Source organism: Garra rufa, chromosome 12 (assembly GCF_049309525.1).
Source record: "Garra rufa chromosome 12, GarRuf1.0, whole genome shotgun sequence".
Taxonomy (NCBI): domain Eukaryota; kingdom Metazoa; phylum Chordata; class Actinopteri; order Cypriniformes; family Cyprinidae; genus Garra; species Garra rufa.
The window spans coordinates 10,761,886-10,783,702 of NC_133372.1; the positions used below are offsets into that span (position 1 = coordinate 10,761,886).

The 21,817-nt window shown below is 36.5% G+C and overlaps 1 protein-coding gene across 6 annotated transcripts in view; it reads right to left on the reverse strand.

The window, feature by feature from the left end:
• The window catches only part of scn1lab (sodium channel, voltage-gated, type I like, alpha b), a 51,983-nt gene extending 33,584 nt beyond the window's left edge, over positions 1-18,399 (reverse strand). For 3 of the 6 annotated variants that reach the window (XM_073851547.1, XM_073851546.1, XM_073851544.1), the window contains exons 1-10: positions 18,130-18,399; positions 17,824-17,942; positions 16,174-16,263; positions 14,190-14,318; positions 12,623-12,714; positions 8,880-9,128; positions 8,491-8,554; positions 7,519-7,660; positions 5,318-5,524; positions 4,268-4,543 (exon numbers count right to left, since the gene is read on the reverse strand). In XM_073851547.1, coding sequence (XP_073707648.1) covers positions 4,268-4,543; positions 5,318-5,524; positions 7,519-7,660; positions 8,491-8,554; positions 8,880-9,128; positions 12,623-12,714; positions 14,190-14,318; positions 16,174-16,263; positions 17,824-17,942; positions 18,130-18,399 — 1,638 coding nt within the window. Of the gene's footprint in view, positions 1-4,267; positions 4,544-5,317; positions 5,525-7,518; positions 7,661-8,490; positions 8,555-8,879; positions 9,129-12,622; positions 12,715-12,925; positions 13,018-14,189; positions 14,319-16,173; positions 16,264-17,823; positions 17,943-18,129 lie in introns of all 6 variants that reach the window. The other 3 variants (XM_073851548.1, XM_073851543.1, XM_073851545.1) reach the window with 1 other exon arrangement.
• Between the last annotated feature and the right edge of the window lie 3,418 nt (positions 18,400-21,817).

The following is a 21,817-nucleotide window of genomic DNA, read 5'->3' on the forward strand; positions in this document are numbered from 1 at the left end:
CCCAAGCTTGATTTTCAGTTTATTCTTCAGTTGAGTGATATGAGAGCTAAAAGATAGGGCATCATCAACTATGATGCCTAGATATTTGTACTCTTTTACTAATTCAATCACTGTTCCTTGTAGGGTCTGAAGAGATACTAAATTATTTTCAAGTTTTTTCTTTGAGTTGGAAAATAACATATACTTGGTTTTATCAGTATTCAGAACAAGTTTTAAACTGTGAAGCCTTGACTGAATAATATTAAAGGCTGACTGAAGCTTAGACAAGGATTGCTGTCCAGAAGAAGCACTACTACACATGACACAATCATCAGCATAAAAATGAAAGTTGGTATCCTGAATATCATAATCAAGGCTATTTATATAAATGGTGAATAAAAGAGGCCCCAGCACCGATCCTTGAGGAACGCCTTTTAAAATCTCTAATGAGTCAGAATGGACATATTTAAATAAAAAAATGCCAAACGCTAATTTCTAATAAATAAATTTATATTAAGCACACCAGGGTCAGCGTTTGGGTGCAATCTTACATGCAGTCATGAGAACAGAGATTCGCGCATTGCGTACAGACAGATGTAGCTTTCACTGTTATTCAGCTACGCAATATGTTAAAGTGAAAGTGAAAGTGAAAGTACGCAATATGTTAAAGTTAAAGTGAAAGTAAAAACAGCAACGTGCACATTCTCTCAGAGACAATGATAGACGAATATACTCAATATGCTGATATTAATTTACTTCCCAAATATTTCTCTTGTGCGCCGAACACAGTGGGGAAAAAATAAAAAGAACATATTTGTGTAGGCTAAGGGTTGTTTTTGAAAGTCTGTGTTTAAAATAATTCATTTTCATTGATGACTGCAGTATTATTAGGGGTTAAGAAAGTCTTAATTATGATTTCAGGTTGTCTTAAATGTGGGGACTAAAAGGCAAGAATTGCGATGAAACTTTATAAGGCTATCCATTGAATAAATATGAGCGCTGCACGTTTCAAAGTCAGCTGCGGCGCTGCTTTGTGTACCAATCTGATAGCGCCTCCTGCTGGAAGAGAATGATCTGCCATTTTTAATCACCTCGTATCAATCTTCTGTTGTCAAAAAGACCAATGTGAAAATCAGTCCTAGTTTTAGGCAGCAAACACGTAGAGTTGTAAATGTGAACGGATGGATCGACAAGATCATGTGTTATACAAATTTAAACAATTAAGGCAATAATTGTTTAAAATAATATACAAATTGATACCTTTGACTCTTGAAGGCTGGAATGTGAAGTTTATAATTTAAGAAATCTTTTTTGTTTTGTGAAACCTGCATCTGAATTGTAAATCATGCTTTTTACAGTCATTTTAACCTCCTGAGACACGAGAGTTTGCCTGGTGTGCATTTTATAATTGTTCTTGCTATTTGGGATAAGTAGGACCTAATAAGTATAATAACTAAAAATTGTTTTTGTACAGGAAGTAGTTTTTGCATAAAAGGATGTCCTCATGTGAGGACAGTGGGTCTATCATAACTTTATGGAAATATTATTTGCTGTTGGGGCCAGAAGTTCCTAATTAGTCAAAATTCAAAATTTCAGCTTAATACAATAAGTAGTTCTCTCAAAAATGAATGTCCTCATACGAGTACAGTGGGTCTATCTTACTGTATGACACAAATAGACTCCATTGGTAAAAAAGTTCATTTGACACATTTTCACAGTTTATTTGAAAATGTAAATATCAGAGTGTATAACCTACAAAAAATGTAAACAGCCTGAAACATGGCTAATAAAAAAGCTAAAGTGCAAACTGTAACAGTAACAGTCCAAAAACAGTTGAATTCAGCAGAGCAGCCTTTGAACTGTGGCTTTTTTTCTAACTAGCTCCCTCTATCTTTCCAGCCTGTCTGGAATAGCCCCTATTGGCCGGTGTGAAATGCTGCAAAGCAGTTCCATTCACTTTGCAAGCACAGATGCACATTGCATGTCACGCGTCGCACACGGGATTTCCCAGTGCAGCCTTGTACGGTGGCCGAGAGAGCTCAACGCGCTGCAACTTACGAAAACACATGCAAACTGAAAAAAACAACAAATAAAAAAAACATCTTCATCAGTTTGACAACACAGGCGCTGCAAATCCTCGCAATGCAAACACAAATACGGAAACGCGCTGCAAACACAAAAAAGCGCTGCAAACACACGAACGTGCTGCAAACAATAAAAAAGCTCTGCAAACACAAAAACGTGCTGCAAACAATAAAAAAGCGCTGCAAACAAAAAAAGCGCTGCAAACACAAAAAAAGCGCTGCAAATAAGACGGAGCACAACGGAAATATTTCAGGGGGGACTCAAAAAGTGATGAACCCATCTGGGAGCTGATTATTTGTTGAGTGGCTGTTGGTCAGAGCAGAGGTGTTGTCTGTGAACTAAAAGGTGATCGTGTGTTTGCAGCGCTTTTTTTATTGTTTGCAGTGTCTTTGCAGCGTTTTTTTTTTGTGTTTGCAGCGCTTTTTTATTGTTTGCAGCACGTTCGTGTCTTTGCAGTGCTTTTTTATGTTTGCAGCGCTTTTTTTGTGTTTGCAGCACTTTTTTATTGTTTGCAGCACGTTCGTGTCTTTGCAGCGCTTTTTTGTGTTTGCAGCACTTTTTTATTGTTTGCAGCACGTTCGTGTCTTTGCAGCGCTTTTTTTGTTTGCAGCGCTTTTTTATTGTTTGCAGCACTTTTTTATTGTTTGCAGCACGTTCGTGTCTTTGCAGCGGTTTTTTTTGTGTGTTTGCAGCGCTTTTTTTATTGTTTGCAGCACGTTCGTGTCTTTGCAGCGCTTTTTTTGTGTTTGCAGCACTTTTTTATTGTTTGCAGCACGTTCGTGTCTTTGCAGCGTTTTTTTGTGTTTGCAACGCTTTTTTATTGTTTGCAGCACGTTCGTGTCTTTGCAGCGCTTTTTTTGTGTTTGCAGCACTTTTTATTGTTTGCAGCACGTTCGTGTCTTTGCAGCGCTTTTTTTGTGTTTGCAGCACTTTTTTATTGTTTGCAGCACGTTCGTGTCTTTGCAGCGTTTTTTTGTGTTTGCAGCGCTTTTTTATTGTTTGCAGCACGTTCGTGTCTTTGCAGCGCTTTTTTTTTTGTTTGCAGCACTTTTTTATTGTTTGCAGCATGTTCGTGTCTTTGCAGCGCTTTTTTTTTTGTGTTTGCAGCGCTTTTTTTTATTGTTTGCAGCACGTTCGTGTCTTTGCAGCGCTTTTTTGTGTTTGCAGCGCTTTTTTTGTTTGCAGCACTTTTTTTATTGTTTGCAGCACGTTCATGTCTTTGCGGCGCTTTTTTTGTGTTTGCAGCGCGTTTCCGTATTTGTGTTTGCATTTCGAGGATTTTTTTTTTATTTGTTGTCGTTTTTTTCTGTTTGCATGTGTTTTCTTAAGTTGCAGCGTGTTGAGCTCTCTCGGCCACCGTAGCCTTGTGCTCTGCAACGCATGTGGTTTTTCAAGACCACCATCTCCGAGTAGTCTGCAATTGCCATGAGCAGTCGTTCTGCTCTTGACAATGAAAGTTTCGCTGTAATGATAACATATTTTGTTGTCATTCTAGAATGATTTATCAGGATTCTAGCATGATTCACCTTGATAAACCATATTGTAGTATTATTTACTATGATTTACCATGTTTCAAGTGTGATTTACCATGATTTACTCTGCTCACACACACACACACACACACACACACACACACACAGACAAATGTTGTTTTTTCAATGCTATTGCTGTCCATCTAAATATTCCCAAGTTTAGCTAACCACATGGTAGAATAAATAACATTATATAGTCCCAATGTCCTCAAACGAGTGCTTCACATTTACTGATATCCTAGTGTTACTATTACTAAAATATGTCAAATTTTAATCCCCATATTATACTAGAGACAGATTTGTTTCATTCATAAAATTTGTATAGATTTTTTACCTGGGTCATTTTTCATTTCAATTTCTGTATTTATTTATTTATTTATTTAGTTTTTGTTCAGGTCTTTAAAAAGGTATTTAAATGTCTAGAATTTAAGCTAAAATATACTGCAGAAACTCTGGTCTCGCAAAAAACATAAATAGTTTTTTATACATTATTGTCCGGACCTCGGCTGGTGAGCAGGGTTCATTACTGGACCTCGAGCCGTTTTAGTTGAAGACCCCTGCTTTAAATGAAACCACATTTCAACAACATGTACATTTGGATTAGTGGATTATGAGCTAATATTTTCTGTCAAACTACATTTCCCACAATTCCACACAAGGGCGGTCGTCACCTGATTTGGAGTGGAACACTTCTTCTCATAGGAGAGTCGGTTGGCATCGATTGAGAATCGAAATCCGGGCCGTCTGATGCTGTCCTCTGAGGCAGACTTGTGGAACTTCTCCTGATCGGCTTTCTCTTCTTCTTCCCTTTGTTTTCTTTTCTTCCTCCTGTTCCTTCGCTCTTTAGCGCTCTTGGAGCTGAGTCTGGACCCCCCGGAGGAGCTTTCCTCTGACAAGCCCCCCCTCCCGCTGTACTCCCCACTCTCTGTTGCTGCTGCCGCGGCAACCTGCCAACCAATCACAGCACAAGCACCGTTGTCAGGGGCAACCAGGGGTAGACTTAGTTCAAGCTCACATACCGAAAGCAAAGACGAGAGACAGATAAACAGTGAGCACTGAAGAAGGAGGGAGGATCGCTTTATGCGATCAGACTAAATTACAGGTATTAGTCGCATTGTTGACCTTTGCCACTTTTCATTCTCACTAATCCATACAACTGCATTATGTTTTCAACTTTGTTTTTCCTTATGATGGCTTTCAGTCTAACTTTTAGAGTCACATGTAATAAGCCCAATTACTAGTAAACAGTAAACATAATTCTGACCTCTTGCTGTATCTATCTATCTATCTATCTATCTATCTATCTATCTATCTATCTATCTATCTATCTATCTATCTATCTATCTATCTATAACAAAACACAAAGTCACCATTTTGGAGGTAATCTACATCTTTCTCTTTTTGTGCCTTTCTCCATGTGTCTTTTTTCTCTCTTTTTCATGTTTACTAGGAGAAAGGACACTCTCTCACTCTCTCTCATTATCTGCCGGTTTCCATGGCGACAGGGCAGTGTTAGCCGCAGCAAGTGTGGTGCTGAGAAACTTCAGAGATGACGAAGGCAGAGGAAGAGATCAAAGATCAGGAAACGAGAACAAAATAATGATCAAAACAAAAATAACAAGAAGACATAACTGTAAATCAATGAAAAACAGCAAAAACGGTCTGTGCTGGTGAATGTATGCTTGTGTATTCTGATATGCTAGTGTGAGTGCGTGTGTTACCTGTGCCTCTTCCTGTTGTCTCTTTAGCTGTTCTAGCATGGCTTGAAACTCTTCCTCTTTCTGTTGAGCCTCTTCTATGGTGGCCTGGTTCTGCTCATCATATGCCATGGCCACCACAGCCAGGATGAGATTCACCAGATAGAAGGAGCCCAGGAAGATCACAAGAACAAAGAAGATCATATAGGGCTTTCCAGCTGCACGCAGGGTCTGGTAAAACAGAACACACATACATGGAAGAAAGACAATGAGAAAACATGTCAAAGGACCGTAATTAGTTAATGGAGAGATGCTGAGGTCGTCTAATGCCTATAGGACAATGGGCTAAACATATATAATGGTTTTATTATTATACAATATATCCTACAACAGAACAAACCTGCAGTGTGTTAGAATACACTTAGTTCCCTACTGTATAGTAGGCGAAAACAGTATGTGAAAAGAGATGGTGACCATATGTTCTATTTTACCGAGATGTGCCGTCTTTTTGGCCCTAAAAATCATCCAAAATGTCCGGAATGTATCTTTTGCGTTCTACAGTCATCATTCATTGTGTGCATTTTTGTACTTTTGTAAAAAAAAAAATTTAATCCCGCTCCCACAAACATTTTATTATTGAATATAATTTTTGTGCATTGGGGAGTCACTATCAATATGCAGAGTATTTCAATCACTTTGGATGCAGCTCGTGTTGGATGTAGGGTTGCCAAATCCACATTTTCTCTGTGGAATTGGGCTAATTTTTAAATAGTTGCAGCAGGTTTATTTTCTTAAAAAGTTAAAAGTTTGAAATATTGCATAAATTACATTTGACTAAAATGCTTGTACTGAAACATATTCCATTCTACCTATGATAAAACTGTGGTAGAAGTTTTGTGAAGGATGGCTACTGTGTTAGAAAGCTTTTTAGTTGTGTTTATGATCAATCTGCATAACGGTGACTGTAAAATATGTAGTTTGGCTATGGAAATTACATATTTTGAGTTTTGATATGGGATATGGTATCTGTGGACAAAACTTGCTTCATTCTTAGAAATTGTCATGAGAGTAATCATAACTCATAATAATTACGTAACTCATAAATGTGCAAGTTTGTTCTGAACAATTTATTAAAAGCATCTCCGGTTATTAAGACTTGTATGGCTTAATATAATGCAAAGGATGTCTCTTTCTGAAATATGTATTAGAAAATCCATGAAAGATTTACATTATGTAAAAAAAATCCACATTGTTTTATACATATTTTGGCGTTACCTGTTGATATTTTTACTGCAACACAATTTGGAAAAGTACTGTAAATGCTGATACGATGCCACATTGTGAGGCTTTTGGCTGTAATTTTTTCTCAAAGTGAACAAGAGAAGTGAATTAAGTCTTTACTGCATTTCAAGCAATAAGAAAAGGAGAAAAAATTGGGAAAATGCCTGTGGATAAATAAAACTTCCTAAAGACCCACATATTCGTTCTCTCTACTTTAGTCCTGATGCCTTTGAGGCTTTTAGTAGACCACAGCTGCTGAAAGAGCATACAAACAGCAGAGAAAAGAAATGCTAGATGCCATCCTGGTAGATTGTAAACATGCTGATGCTTGTTATGACGCCACAGCCACTTGAGTTTTCTCAGTGCAGATTTCACTTGATATCAAGGGGCGTTTAGACACCTTGTGGGGAAAATTGATGGTACAGCATTTGGTTTAAGCCACTATATATCCACCGCCACCTGTAAGCTCTTTCAGTAGCTGTGGTCATCATATCATTTTTTGTTTTCTGCTTGTGTAGTGTAGAAAAAAATTAGCAGCAGGAAGCACCAGCAGCTCACCGAGTCCAACCATTTCATGTCATCTAAATAATGGCGCCCTGTTTGTTTTTAAAACAAACAGCTCAGTTCCTAACAAAAACATAGTTTGTTTGTGTAAGACATGAAACCTTTTGACCAGACTCATCATGCTTTTATTTCTCTGCACAGCTCTTGCTGATTGAGCTTGCCATTACTTTGTGTCAAACTGCCTTTTATGTCATTACATTCAATTAGCTCAAAACTCTGACATAATTAAATTTGTTTTACTAAGGCGCTGGAGGTTCAAGAAACAACGGTAAGGAAAAATGTTAATAAAAAATGAATAGCCATTGCCTAGACATTGCACAGTGATGTAGGGTGTCTTTTCATGTCCACAGGAAGGTATTGAGCTGATGTCAGGGCTGTACCTGCTGGTAGAGGTTTTCCCAGAAGTCTTGTGTCATGAGTCGGAAGAGTGAGAGGAAGGCCCAGCTGAATGTGTCAAAGCTTGTGTAGCCGTAGTCAGGATTACGACCTGCTTTTATACACGTGAAGCCCTCTGGACACTGCCTGTAATCCAAAGAAGTAGAAAAATGTTTTCAGTACATTCAGTAAATAAGAGTAAGCTATTTAGCCCAACACGGGACATCATATCAGTGGTTCACAACAAGGAGGCTGGGGCCCACTAGGCCTTAAAAGTAAATAAGTCTTAAAATTAAGTTATAGTTACATAAATCTTAGTTAAAATGCTAAGTACCAGAAGTACACATTAGCTTAGAGTCAAAAAGGTTGAGAACCTCTGCATTTTATACACTTAACCAATTAAAAAATGAAGATTGTTAAGAAAACTGTCAGTATTTAAAAAAAAACAAAAAACTTTTCTTTATATGTGACCCTGGACCACAAAACTAGTCATAAGTAGCACTGGTATATTTGTAGCAATAGCCAAAAATACAGTGTGTGGGTCAAAATTATCGATTTGTTTAATGCTAAAAATCATTAGGATATGAAGTAAAGATGTTTCATGAAGATATTTTGTAAAATAATTTTAAAAAATCCTACCATAAATATATAAAAACTTAATTTTTGATCAGTAATATGCATTGGTTTGAATCTTAATTTGGACTACTTTAAAAGGCGATTTTCTTCATCCGCTTTTTTTTTTTTTTTTTTTGCACCCTCAGATTTAAGATTTTGAAATAGTTGTATCCCAGCCGAATGTTGTCCTATCCTATCAAACAATACATCAATGGAAATCAGGCTTTCAGGTGATGTATAAATCTCAGTTTAAAAAAATTGACCCCATACACTTTTTTTGTGGTCCAGGGTCACATATTACAACATCTTAATATTTTTGTTTACATTTCACTAGCAAGTGAAACCTATAAGCACATATTCACCCTGCATCGCTTGAATTTCCACACAGCAAAGGATCTCTGCGGCCTGGGAGGAAATAGTAATTATCTAAAAAGGGGAAAGGCACAAGATAAATGTCAAGAGACTGAACTGAACTGGACATATACACACAAAGATGTACAGTATATGTTTCTAGCCATGACTCTTGTAGCTCGAAGGAAGTGTATTTGTCTAAATTGTAAAAATCTTTAAAAGGCTAGCCTTTAAAGCGCACTGCGAGTCAACACACAACCACACACAAGACCATAAGAGTGCTCTAAGCACTAGATGACTCATTTTTCTTGGGCCAGTGGAGCATTCCTCACATCCTCAAGGACATGCAGTGTCAACAAGCATCTCATAATACACATAAACAGAGAAAGCACACACTTACTCTCATCACTAATGTACTCTGTCCAGTTAACGGTGCCTCCACTATTGTTATAGGTGCTATAGTTCAGTGTGGCGGTCAAGTTTTCAGTGACATTGACCTCCAGATTCTTCACACACTTCTGCCGCAGGTTTCCCATAAAGAGCTGCAGTCCGATCAGAGCAAACACACTCAGACAGAACACAGTCAGGATCATCACGTCTGACAGCTTCTTCACCGACTGGATCAGAGCGCCAACGATAGTCTTCAGCCCTGAGGAACAGGCAACGGTGGTCACCAACACTCCCGATGCACACAACAACTCAAACACAATGTGAGAATGCCATGTTACAGCTACGTAGATATGGAAAGGCTCTTGTGGTAACACTTTAGAATAAGATCTAATATGTTAACATTATGATGTATAATAGCTTTTACAACATTTATTAATGTAGGGACATATACATTAATATGTTTCTAAATATTTTGTGTAAATTAACATGAACAACAGTGAACAGTTTATGTGTAAACTACCATGAATCTAAATACTGTAAAATATTGTTCACTGTTAGTCCATAATACCTAATGTTAACAAATCGCACCTTATTATTAAAGTGTCACTTTCTTTCTTTCTTTTTTTTGCAGGAATTGTTCACCCAGAAACTCATTATTTATTCACCCTCACGTCATTCTAAACCTGTATGTTGTTATTTTTTTTTTTTTGTAAAAGACAAAAAGGAAATTTACACAGCTCTTTTCTATATAGCAACAGTTAACAGCAAGCACAGCTGTCAAGCTCTAAAAGAGACACCATGAAAACACCATAAAAGTGTCCACAATTACGCACTATACTTAAGCCTTCTGAGGTCAGATGACAGCTTTGTGTGACGACAACTACTGTTCTTTGGGGCCTGCTTATAATGTCATCATGATTTTTACATCAAAAACCATCATAAGTCAAAAGAAATAGGCTATTTTCTGTCCTGTTTTTAACCCCCCTATTCAGAACACGTTTGAATAGGTGCGGTGGATTGTAGACAGCAACTGTTATGATTGGCTAACAGTTGTGTATGTTTGACAGCCTACATCCTTCATAGATGTGATGTGACACTGATGTGATTTAGGTTAAAACATTTTTTTTAGGTTAATAACAATTCCGGGGAAATGGCATAGGACGTATGCATTGCACATGCTCCGCTAATTTTGCGGAAAGCAAAGGAAGCAAAGTTTTTTTTTTTTTTTACTTTAGCAAAGGAAAATCAGTCTCCTCTTGGCTTATATTGTTTCCTCTGATGTTTTTCTTTACAAATCCTCCTTTGTACCCTCACATATTTTAAAATTTTTTAGTACCGACTGGTACTAAATTCTGTACTTTTGACAACACTAACTTGTGTGGCGCAACTTTACTGTCAGATCCAATATAATCAGCACAGCATTGTTTTTTAGTTTAAATCTTACTGAAAATCCTGCATTGAATTGTGCCTTGTTTGTAAACAGATCCATGGTAACATGAAGTAAACAAAGGAGTAAGTTCTTACTGACGCGTTCTGGAACTTCATTTAATATAAAGTTCATCCACTCTTCCTTAATGTTAGGATCAGAAGGAAAGAAATGCAAAGACTGTTTTTCAACAACTTGAAACTGTACAGCATCTTGTTGCTTCCTCTCTCGTTATTCACTCTATTTGTGAATCGGTGGGCGGTGCTAAACAGACAGTGATGTGGAAGCAGGCATTGATCACTGTTTAGCCACACTATTACATCATAAAGTGGCACATTCCACAATCTGTCGTTTTGGCAAATTATCTTTAAAGTGTTAGTTCACCGAAAAATGAAAATAAGCCCATTATATACTCACCCTCAAGGCATCCTAGGTGTATATGACTTTCTTCTTTCAGTCGAACACAATTGGAATTATATAAAAAATTGTCCTAACTCTTCCAAGCTTTATCATGGCAGTGAGTTGGTGTTTCTGTTCAACAGTCCACAAGAACTCCACTAAAGAGCATCCATCCATAGTAATAAGTGCTCCACACGGCTCTGTAGAGTGAATAAAGGCCTCCTGTAGCGAATCGATACATTTTGTAAGAAAAATATCCATATTTAAAATGGAATAATCCCTTTTCTCTAGCTTGCGCTAATTGTCCTACACAGAAACCTTTCTGGGTGAATGACATAGGATGTATGCTTTGCTCATGCGCCATTAAGAAATGACGAATGTGAAAGCGAAGAGGGGAGAGCAAAGCAAAGCAAAACACCAGTCATGAATTAAAAGTAAAAAAATACAGGTTTTGTAAAGTAAAAGTCGCCAGAGGATACAATATAAGCCAAGAGAAGACTGGTTTTCCTTTGCTAAAGTAAAAAAAAAAAAAAAACTTTGGTTCCTTAGTTCCTGTAAACAAATGTCGGTTTTCGCAAAATCAGCAGAGCATGCACAATGTCATCTGCCTGGAATGGCTTCCATGTATGAAAGTTAGCGCAAGCTATTAAGTTTTAACTATGGATATATTTCTTACAAAACCTCATTGATTCACTACGGGAGGCCTTTATTCACCCTCTGGAGCCATGTGAAGCACTTTTTTACTATGCACTTTATTGGACTTGTTTAGGACTAATGAAGAGAAACACCCACTGCCAATTTAATATAACTCTGATTGGATTCATCTGAAAGAAGAAAGTCATATACACCTAGGATGCCTTGAGGGTGAGTATATTGTGGGCTAATTGTCAATTTCGGGTGAACTAACCCTGTAAAATAAGTTGTTTTTAGACTAATAAGAAAGTTTTGAGTTTTGAAACTTAAAGTATGTTTTTATAGTACAATGACCTCTTATATGTCAAAAGATCAAGGGAATTTAGATTTCTCAGTTCATGACCCCTTTAAATTTGTGTAATGTTCTTTACACCAAGCTATCTTAGAAAAAACGCATACAGGCATAGTTTGGAATGACGAGGATGAATAAGGAACAAATGACAGAATGCTCATTTTTGGATGAACTATTCCATAAAATCCGGCAGTGTACAACATTACCTTAATTATATTTTTGACATTATAGTTACTTGAATCCTTTTTTTTTTTTTTTTTTTTTTAAGTATAATGACACTACAAATCTAGAAATCATTCTGCTTTAGATATAAATTAGTACAAAGAAAGCAATCAGTAGCTTTTGGTGATTAAAACATGGTTTTAAATATTAGTGTGCATGTTAGTTGAATAAATGTTTGTGACATTGCGTATAAACAACATTAAAGCATGCAGTGTAAGACAGTGAGTGCAAGTGTTGCATGTGCATGTGTGTATGTGTGCGTGCTTCACACACACATACGCACACACACACACAGCGCAGCATATAACAGACGACGGTGCGCATGCACATAGAACTCAAACAGCAGACAGAGGAGAAGAGAAGAGTAGAGGGTCTCAAGTTCTCTATCTCAGGCTATAGGCTTCAGCAATGTCTCATGCAAAAAAAACAACACAACTCAAAAATGCCCAGTTGTCTATTTCCCAAGGCATGATGGGAGACCTTTCCCAAGGCGTGATGGTCTTTGGGAAATAACAGAGCAGAGCCCGGCAGAAGGGATATAAGGAAAACTACAGAATGTGTTTTAAAAAGCCTGGAATCCCGTTTTCTTTACGCCCGAGCGGATTCCTGCTTTCTCTGACCGCTGGGAGCGACAGAATGAGAGAGAGAGGCCAGCGGAGGAGGGGATGGAGTGAGCGAGAGCTCAGATGGAGAGAGAGGCAGCCTGTGAGCTAGCCCTCACCTGGAATCACTGATATAGTTTTGAGTGCTCGTAAAACCCTGAAGGTTCTCAGTGCTGAGACATTGCCCAGATCCACAAATTCTGTTACATATCTGTAGGGAGGGGGAGGGGGGAGGGGTCACACGCACACACACGCGCACGCACAAAACAAACACACGCACGCATGTTAGGACAGGACAGGGTAGCAGAGGGAAACGTCACACAGAGACACACACCTGACTGACACCTGTGTTTACGCGCACACGCATGCGCACGTCTATACACACACACGCACACACACACACGCACACACACATCCCTTACCTGGGATGACTGAGATAGTTTTCAAAGCTCTGAGCACTCTGAAAGTGCGGAGAGCTGACACATTGCCTAGGTTTACAAACTCAGTTACATACCTGTAGAATCAAATAGAGAGTTACCACACGCACGCCAACACACTCGCTTAAACTCACATAACCGCAACTCATATGGATTCACCAGCTTTCCTTCATCAATGTGTCCAAAACTATCTGAGCAAACTCTTATTAACAGTTCAGGAAAAACATTGTACTCATTTGTCTTATGTTTTTAAAGGTGCCATAGAATGCATTGATACAACTTGTTCTCTGATATCTACATAGAAGGTATATGGCTTAGGTAAAGGTAAAAATTATCCAGAAAAGTCAATTCACAACCCTAGGATTTGTCCCTAGAATGAAATGTTCTGTTATTACCTTATTTGGAAGGTTCATGAATAATAATGATGAGCTCTTCTCTGACTGGCTCTCACGCAGCAAGAACGAAACCCATGGAGGAAAATATATATATTTAATTAAGGAGCTTGTGCCGCTATTAATATGCTGCTGTTTTGAATGCACGATAACTTTTTACTTTCACTTTTGAGATTTGTGATCGCACATGCTCTGTGTAACGTTATACTACAGCGGAAGTACTTAGCACATTTGACAAGTTTAGATCCTGTTAGCGGTGATCAGTACCTGCAAATCATTCGCCGTTGTCCGCGCAGTCATCTGTCCTTACTCTGTTTATGTGGTAAGTGAAATTGTATGTACTGCAATGTAACAGGCTAGCGCTAGCAAGAAGCTAACCGTGTCCCTTTTGTGGCTTGCCCTATTTTATTAGAATGCCTTATTTGTTTTCTGTGCCTTTCTGAGTACAGACACCAACCCATCCCTGCACTTAGCATCTCCTGCACAACCATGAACATAACATTTATTTCCGTGATCTGCCATTTTCCCTATTGTTTTGTTTTTTCACAATAGCCTACCTGCAGAACTTCTGATGATTGGGCTATGCAAATGTTGAGCCGTGACTATTAATGATTCACTAGACTATAACATCTAAGTCTGTGTTATGTTGGAATTGGCCTCTTCATCATTTGCCTTTTGCAAACACCAGATATATATAAGAAGGAGGAAACAGTGATGTTTAAGACTCACGGTATGTCATGTCCATGTACAGAACTGTTATTATTTAACTATGCCAAGGTAAATACAGTTTTGCATTCTATGGCACCTTTAATACAAAATTATATGCATGAGGAGCATCTGTCCTCTGAGATACTCACGCCATCAGAATGACACTAAAATCCAGCCAGTTCCAGGGGTCTCGCAGGAAAGTGAACTTCCCCACGCAGAAGCCCCGTGCCAGGATCTTAATTAGGGACTCAAAGGTGTAGATTCCTGTGAATGTGTACCTGATTCACACAAACAAAACTTTATTAAGAACAGTTTAGTTGTGTGAAACTGAAACAATCAAGTGGTAAACACCCCATGCTGTTTTATTTGCGGAGTGACAAATAAAGTTAGGGCAAGGAATGCTGATGGGCTGAAATAAAAATGATTTACTTATTCTCCAAAGTTTTTTTTTTTTTTTACATGAAACACAAAAAGAAAAGACAACATAGTGACATACACAATCAGAATCTGCAAAATGTTAATTATTTTACCAAAATAAGAGGCATAATGCAAAATGCATGTTATTGTTTTATTTAGTATTGACCTGAATAAGATATTTCACATAAAAGACGTTTACATATAGTCCACAAGAAAATTGTTGAATTTATAAAAATGACCCCATTCAAAAGTTTACATACGCTTGATTCTAAATACTATGTTGTTACCTGAATGATCCACAGCTGTTTTTTTTTTTTTTTCATTTAGTTAGGTTGTTCATGAGACCCTTGTTTGTCCTAAAAATGTAAACTGCTCGCTGTTCTCCATCTTTTCACACTGAGGACAACTGAGGGACTCATATGCAGCTATTGCATTAAGAACACAATGCATTAAGAGCCGGGTTGTTAAAACTTTTTGAATTTGAAGATCAGGGTAAATTTAACTTATTTTGTCTTCTGGAAAATAAGTAAGTATTTTCCATAGCTTCTGAAGGGAAGTACTTAATGAAAAAAGGTATTTAGGCAAAACAAGAACAATGTACATCTTCATTCTGTTCAAAAGTTTACACCCCTGGCTCTTAAAACATCGTTTTTACTTCTGGAGCATCAGTGAGTATTTGAACCATCTGTAATAGTTTTATATGAGTCACTCAGTTGTCCTCAGTGTGAAAAGATGGATTTAAAAATCATACCATCATTGTTGGTTCAAAGTTCGTTCAAATACACAAAAATGCTAAAAAAAAAAAAAAAGAATTTATGGGACCTGAAGGATTTTTCTGAAGAACAGCGGGCAGTTTAACTGTTCAGGACAAACAAGTGATTCATGAACAACTATCATTTACCTAAAAAACTCAGCTGTGGATCATTCAGGTAACAACACAGTATTAAGAATCAAGTGTATGTAAACTTTTGAACAGGGTCATTTTTATAAATTCAGCTATTTTCTCTTGTTGACTATATGTAAATGTCTTTTATGTGAAATACTCAACTGTATGTTAAGCTGCAAAAAAAATAAATAAATAAATAAAACAACACAAAACACCATAAAGTGGTTCAGACAACTTGTATTCTATATTAAAGTCAATTGCAAGTCTTCAGAAACCCCTGCACGGAATGTAATTTATTTTTACTGAAATGACTCACTGAAAATCTTCCACCTTAGTAAGATGTTCTGCATTGTGTTGAGCTCAAAAATTAAATCTGTTTTTTTTTTTTTTTTTTTTTTTTTTGAGGTGTTGATCACATTGTCACAAAAAGGAAAGAAGTGATTCATGAATGAATCAGCCCAATTTCCTCAACAAGTTCAACTCAGTGACCCTACTCAATGCAGTTCGTAAGTTAAAAGCCCACTAGAAGGGAAGATTATCTGTGGACAATGGCATAACTTTCAGTAATTTCCTTACACAAAATGACTGCATGGCTTTAGAAAATGTAGAAAACAGCGCAAAAGTATGTATAGTATTAACCACTTTAATGGAGCTTTTTTGGTGTTTACTTTTCCATTTTTAGAAATGAACAGACAAGGTTGGTCACTATAAAATAAAAGCTAATCATGCCCATACTAGTGTTTACAAAATCATCAATATGTTTTGCTCATTGTCCTGGAAAAGAAAGACATAATTTTGTCAAAAGGTAATGTGTTAATGATATGACTTACTCCACATTCTTGGCCCAGTCCGGGGGATTACTGAGGGTCATGAAGGCGCAGTTGGTCAAGATTGTGCACATGATCACAAAACTGAACATTGTGAGCAGCAGTCAAGGAATATACACAAAGAAAAACACAAACACAAACACACACAAATATTGCATGTACACATACCCAACCACACCAAATCTTAGGTGCAGCCTCAGACAGTAAATCTACGGGAATTGTCTTGATATTATCAATGCTTATGAAGAAGAAAAATTTATTGAAATTGATAAGTGAATTGATAACTTTATATTAGGTGGCCTTAAATACTATGTACTTGCATAAAAAATACTATAAGTACTACAGTGTACTTATTTTGTTCATTTTGTATTGCAAAACCTGTTTGCTGTAATTGAGGTTAGGGACAGGTTTGGTGGTATGGGTAGGTTTAAGGGTGGGTTGAGGTGTAAGGGATGGGTCAACAGTTTAATTATAAATTTAATTACAGAAATTAATTACATGAAGGTGTTTTTTAAAATATAAGTACAATGCAAAAACATGTATGTACACAATAAGTGATCAAGAATCAAATGATTAATTTAAATTATACCTGTATATAGTAATTAAGGCCACCTAATATAAAGTGGAATCAAACTTTCTATTTATCAAATAATCCTGAAAAAAATGTATCACAATTTCTACAAAAATATTAAAAAGCACAACTGTCAGTAATAATAATAAATATATTGGTTTTTATCACATTAAAAACCGGATTAATGGCTTCTAAAAATTCAGCTTTTCTATCACAGGAATAAATTACATTAACATCACAATACTACTATTTTACTGTATTTCTGATCACATAAATGCGGCTATAAGAGACATCTTTCATCAACATTAAAAAAATCTTGGAGCCCAAACTTTTGATCGTTATACAGTATGTATGTTGTATCCACTTTTTTCCATGACGAAAACGAGACGATGACGAGATAAAAATGGCTCGTGGATGACTAAAACATGACGAGACGTGTGTGAGTTTTCGTTGACGAGACGAGAATAGACGAAAATGTTAGTGGGTGGTCCGTCAGACGTTTAAAATGCATGACATTTCTGCTTATTGTGCATGCCAATTAAAACCGAAAAAAGTACCTGCCGCTATGGCAAGCCGTTTTAGCATTAAATGCTCTTTACCATACTAGTATGGCAAGCCGTTTTAGCATTCCATCCTTGTTTGTTTTTATGTTCTAAAACATTCCTTCATTATTGTAATTATTGGTGAAAATAGTCGATCCGGAAGCTCACATTGTGTTGAACTATAGATCTGCTATTTTCACAACTTATAAGTGACACTACCCAACAGTAAAATACTTACTGACCTACATTAATTTGTTAAAAGACTACTTTTTCCCCTTTTTTTGACTAAAACTAGACTAAAACCTTTTTGACTTTTCGTCGACTAAAATTGGACTAAAACTATCACATATAGAAGTGACTAAAATTTGACTAAAACTAATAACCATTTTAGTCCAAAAGACTAAGACTAAGACTAAATCTAAGATGGTTGTCAAAAACAACACTGTATGTTGGTCATTTTGTCAGATAGTAGTAAACTATAAGACTAATGTATACCTTGTTTATATGCTTACATACATCCATTCAGCTGATAAAGGATATGAATGCACCAGGACCCTGATGGAGATTCTCCTCAATGGATTGAAAGGGCTCAAAATATACAAAGCCGGCGTAGCATTAAAGCGGAATATAGTCTTCCCACGGTTCAATACTATAAAGGTCTGAAGGAGAGAAAATGGATTGTGGTTACAGTGAACACAATCTGTGACAATCTCTTTTCAAATCTGTTTCACAAGGTGTTATATAACTACACAGAATGATACACGGTATAACAGCAGACTGAAGTCCTGCTGGCAGTCTAAACGCAAATAACAAGCTTCCATTTTAAAAAAAACTTCTCACACATACTTTTTGGTTGCTGTAGTAGGTGTCCAGGTCCTCCAGCGGGACGGACACCATATTGGATGGAATGTCTCCGTAGATGAAGGGCAGGGATTTTCCGGCCTCCAAATCGCTGTTGGGTTTGGGCCCGTTTTCATCATCATCGTCAGGCCGTCTCTCGCCTTTGGGCCGTTGGGCCGCCTCCTCTGCGATGCGGTGCTCGATAGCAGCGAGAGACTCAGGCACGAAGGGCCGGAAGCTGTCAGGTCCGGGTGGAACGAGCAGCTGAGCAGCCATATTGACATCCTGCTCTGGTAGCTGCACCAGCTAATCTCCGGTCACTCTGGGAGCTGAAGAAAGGAAATCACACGTTCAATACACCGTGGCCGCGAGAGGAGATTGACCATTAACACTGGAAGTCTTTCATTTTTATGAACTGAGTCAATCTGTGGCCATTTAAAACATGAAATAACCATTGTCAATTTATTTACACAATGATCAGCATCACACTGGACACTCAGGAGATGATATCATATTCATATTAGAATTTTGACCAATATAGAGACTGTTTAATATGCATGCAGGGCCATTAGATGCAGTATGTGTGTGTGTGTGTGTGTGTGTGTGTGTGTGTGTGTGTGTGTGTGTGTGTGTGTGTGTGTGTGTGTACCTGGTATTCATCACGTTGTGGGGACCAAATGTCCCCACAAGGATAGGAATACCAGTAGATTTTGACCTTGTGGGGACATTTCTTAGGTCCCCATGAGGAAACAGGCTTATAAATCATGCACAATGAGTTTTTTTGATGAAGTAAAAGTGTGCACAATCTCCTGTGAGGGCTAGGTTTAGGTGTAGGGTAGGTGTAGGGCGATAGAAAGTACGGTTTGTACAGTATAAAAACCATTACGCCTATGGAATGTCCCCATAAAACATGTACACCCAACATGTGTGTGTGTGTGTGTGTGTGTGTGTGTGTGTGTGTGTGTGTGTGTGTTCACAGAACCGGATGGTTGTACCAGCTCTGTATGTTACAGTAGGGCAGCAATGCCTGCGGGTCACCAGGCATAAATAGCCAGCCTGGCATGCTGCCCTGAGTGCTGTGGCCAGAGCTATGAGCGCCAAACCGGGCGTGTACTCAGAGCAAATCAGTTACATTCCCAAGGGCTCCATGACCCCTATGAATCCCCCTTCCCCTTCAAGATTCACTGTCTTAAGGAATAAACATGTGTATGTAAGATATGGGGGGAAAGAAGAAAGAGATATAAAGATGGAGAAAGCATGAGGGAGAGAATGAAACGACTGTGAATATTGAAATGTATATACTTTAGAGTTTGGGGTCAGTATTTTTCATTTTTTTGAAAGAATTACATTTTATTCTGCAAGAATGACAGTAATAACTTAAAAATTTGAATACTTACAATGATTTCTGAAGGATCATGTTATACTGAAAACTGGAGTAATGATCAAAATTCAGCTTTGCCATTAAAGGAATAAATTACATTTTTTTATATTAAATATATTAATAAAAGTATTTTTGACTTGTTTGTAATGTAAGATTGTTTGTAATGTATTTTTTTTTTAAGAAATCAATTTTATTCAGCAAGAATGGCAGACGTTATACAAAAAATCAATTCGAATAAACCCTGTTCAAAAAAGTATCAGTTTCTATACAAATATTGAGCAGCACAACTGTTTTCAATGGCAGAAAACATGCTGTATGATAAAAAATGTTTCTTCTAAACATTAAATCAACATAATTTCAATGAAAAACATTTCTGAAAAATCATACTGAAGACTGGACTAATGATGCTAAAAATTCAGCTTTGCCATTAAAGGAAAAATATATTATTCATTAGTTATTTTTAATTAAAATAATATTGGTAACACTTTACATTAAGGTTCATTAGTTAACAACTACATTAGTTAACATGAACTTAGAACAATACATCTACAGCATTTATTAATCTTAGTTAATGTTCATTTCAACATTCACTATAGTGCATTATTAAAATCAAAAGTTGTGCTTGTTATCATTAGTCAATTCACTTTGGATTAACATGAACTAACAATGAATGACTGTATTTTTATTACCTCACATGAACAAAGATTAGGAAATACTGTAATAAATGTATGGACATGTTGTTTATGTAAGATATAGGGGGTGAAGAAGAAAGCATATCGGAGAGAAAAAGACGACTGTAAAGTTTGGGGTCAGGTTTTTTTTTAAAGGAATCAATTTTATTCAGCAAGATTACTTTTAAATTGCTACAGAAAATCAATGTGAATAAACCCTGTTCAAAGAAGTATCAGTTTTTATAAAAATACTGAGCAGCACAACTGCTTTCAGTGGTGAAAATAATGTTGTATGGTAAAAATGTTTGTTTGTTTCTTCATGATAAAAGTTTCTTTTAAACACCAGATCAGCATTATTACAATGATTTGTGAAGGATCATGTGATACTGAAGACTGGAGTAATGATGCAAAAAAATTCAGCTTTGCAAAAGTTGTGCTTGTTAACATTAATGCGCTGTGAATTAACATGAACTAACAATGAACGACTGTATTTTCATTAACTAAACTAACATGAACAAAGATTAGTAAATACTGTAATAAATGTATTGTTCATTGTTTGCTCATGTTAGTTAACAGTCATAAGACTAAACAATGAAAAAATGTATAAAAAACAACAATAATATAATATAATATAATATAAATTACTAATCACTTCATTAATCAGTGAAATGGATATATAAATGACTACAATGATTATTATAAATTATTATGATTAAATAATCATAATAATCAATAATAAATGACAAAATGATAAATGATTATAAATGAGTAAATGAATGCAGAATAAAGTAAGAAAAAAGAAAGTAACAAAACATAACACAAATGTGTGGTTACTCTTAAAGAAGCAAAGCACAGACAGTTTGCATTTGTGGATATTCAGATCCTTCATAATGGAACCTTATTGTAAAGTGTTAAAATAAAATATATTGTAAAGTGTGCCTAAATTTAAAAACTTCTTTACTAATTACTAATTATAAGCAGCAAATTAGCAAAACTCATAGTTAATAATTTGATAATAGCAAGAATTTGTACCTCAAAAATAAAGTGTGACCAAAAAATCTTACCAACCCCAAACTTTAGAACAATAGTGTATTTTATTACATGGCATTTGTAGTACTTGATTATGATTGGTCAGTCACAGAATTCCTCAATCAAACTGTATAACTGACTAATTTCTTATATAGCTTCATTTTTTCTCACATAACAATTTCAAGGCAAATCAATATTTTATGTCCACTTATTTATTTGTTGTGTAACACACTCTCTGTGTCACATACCTCACACTGGAATCCAAAACCCAGTTTTGGTAGATGATTACATTTATGATTACACACATAAGTGGCACCTGAGCATGTATCTGGCTGTCTATAATGGATTTAGAAATTCAATCCTCCTATTCCCCCAAAACATACATCTTTAACAAAACAGTCAGAAAAAAAACTATATGTTTTGATGGATTCAAGACAAAGAAAGTGAACTGATTCTTGTTTAATTTTTTAAACCATGCTATAATTACAACCCATCTCCAGCTACTGTATGGCTTTCCAAATCCAAATGCTCAGGCTCCATTCTTCGTTTTTTTAGATAATACTTTCTTAAAAGTTCAAATAAATCTGAATCAATACGGTTAACAGCTGTGAAA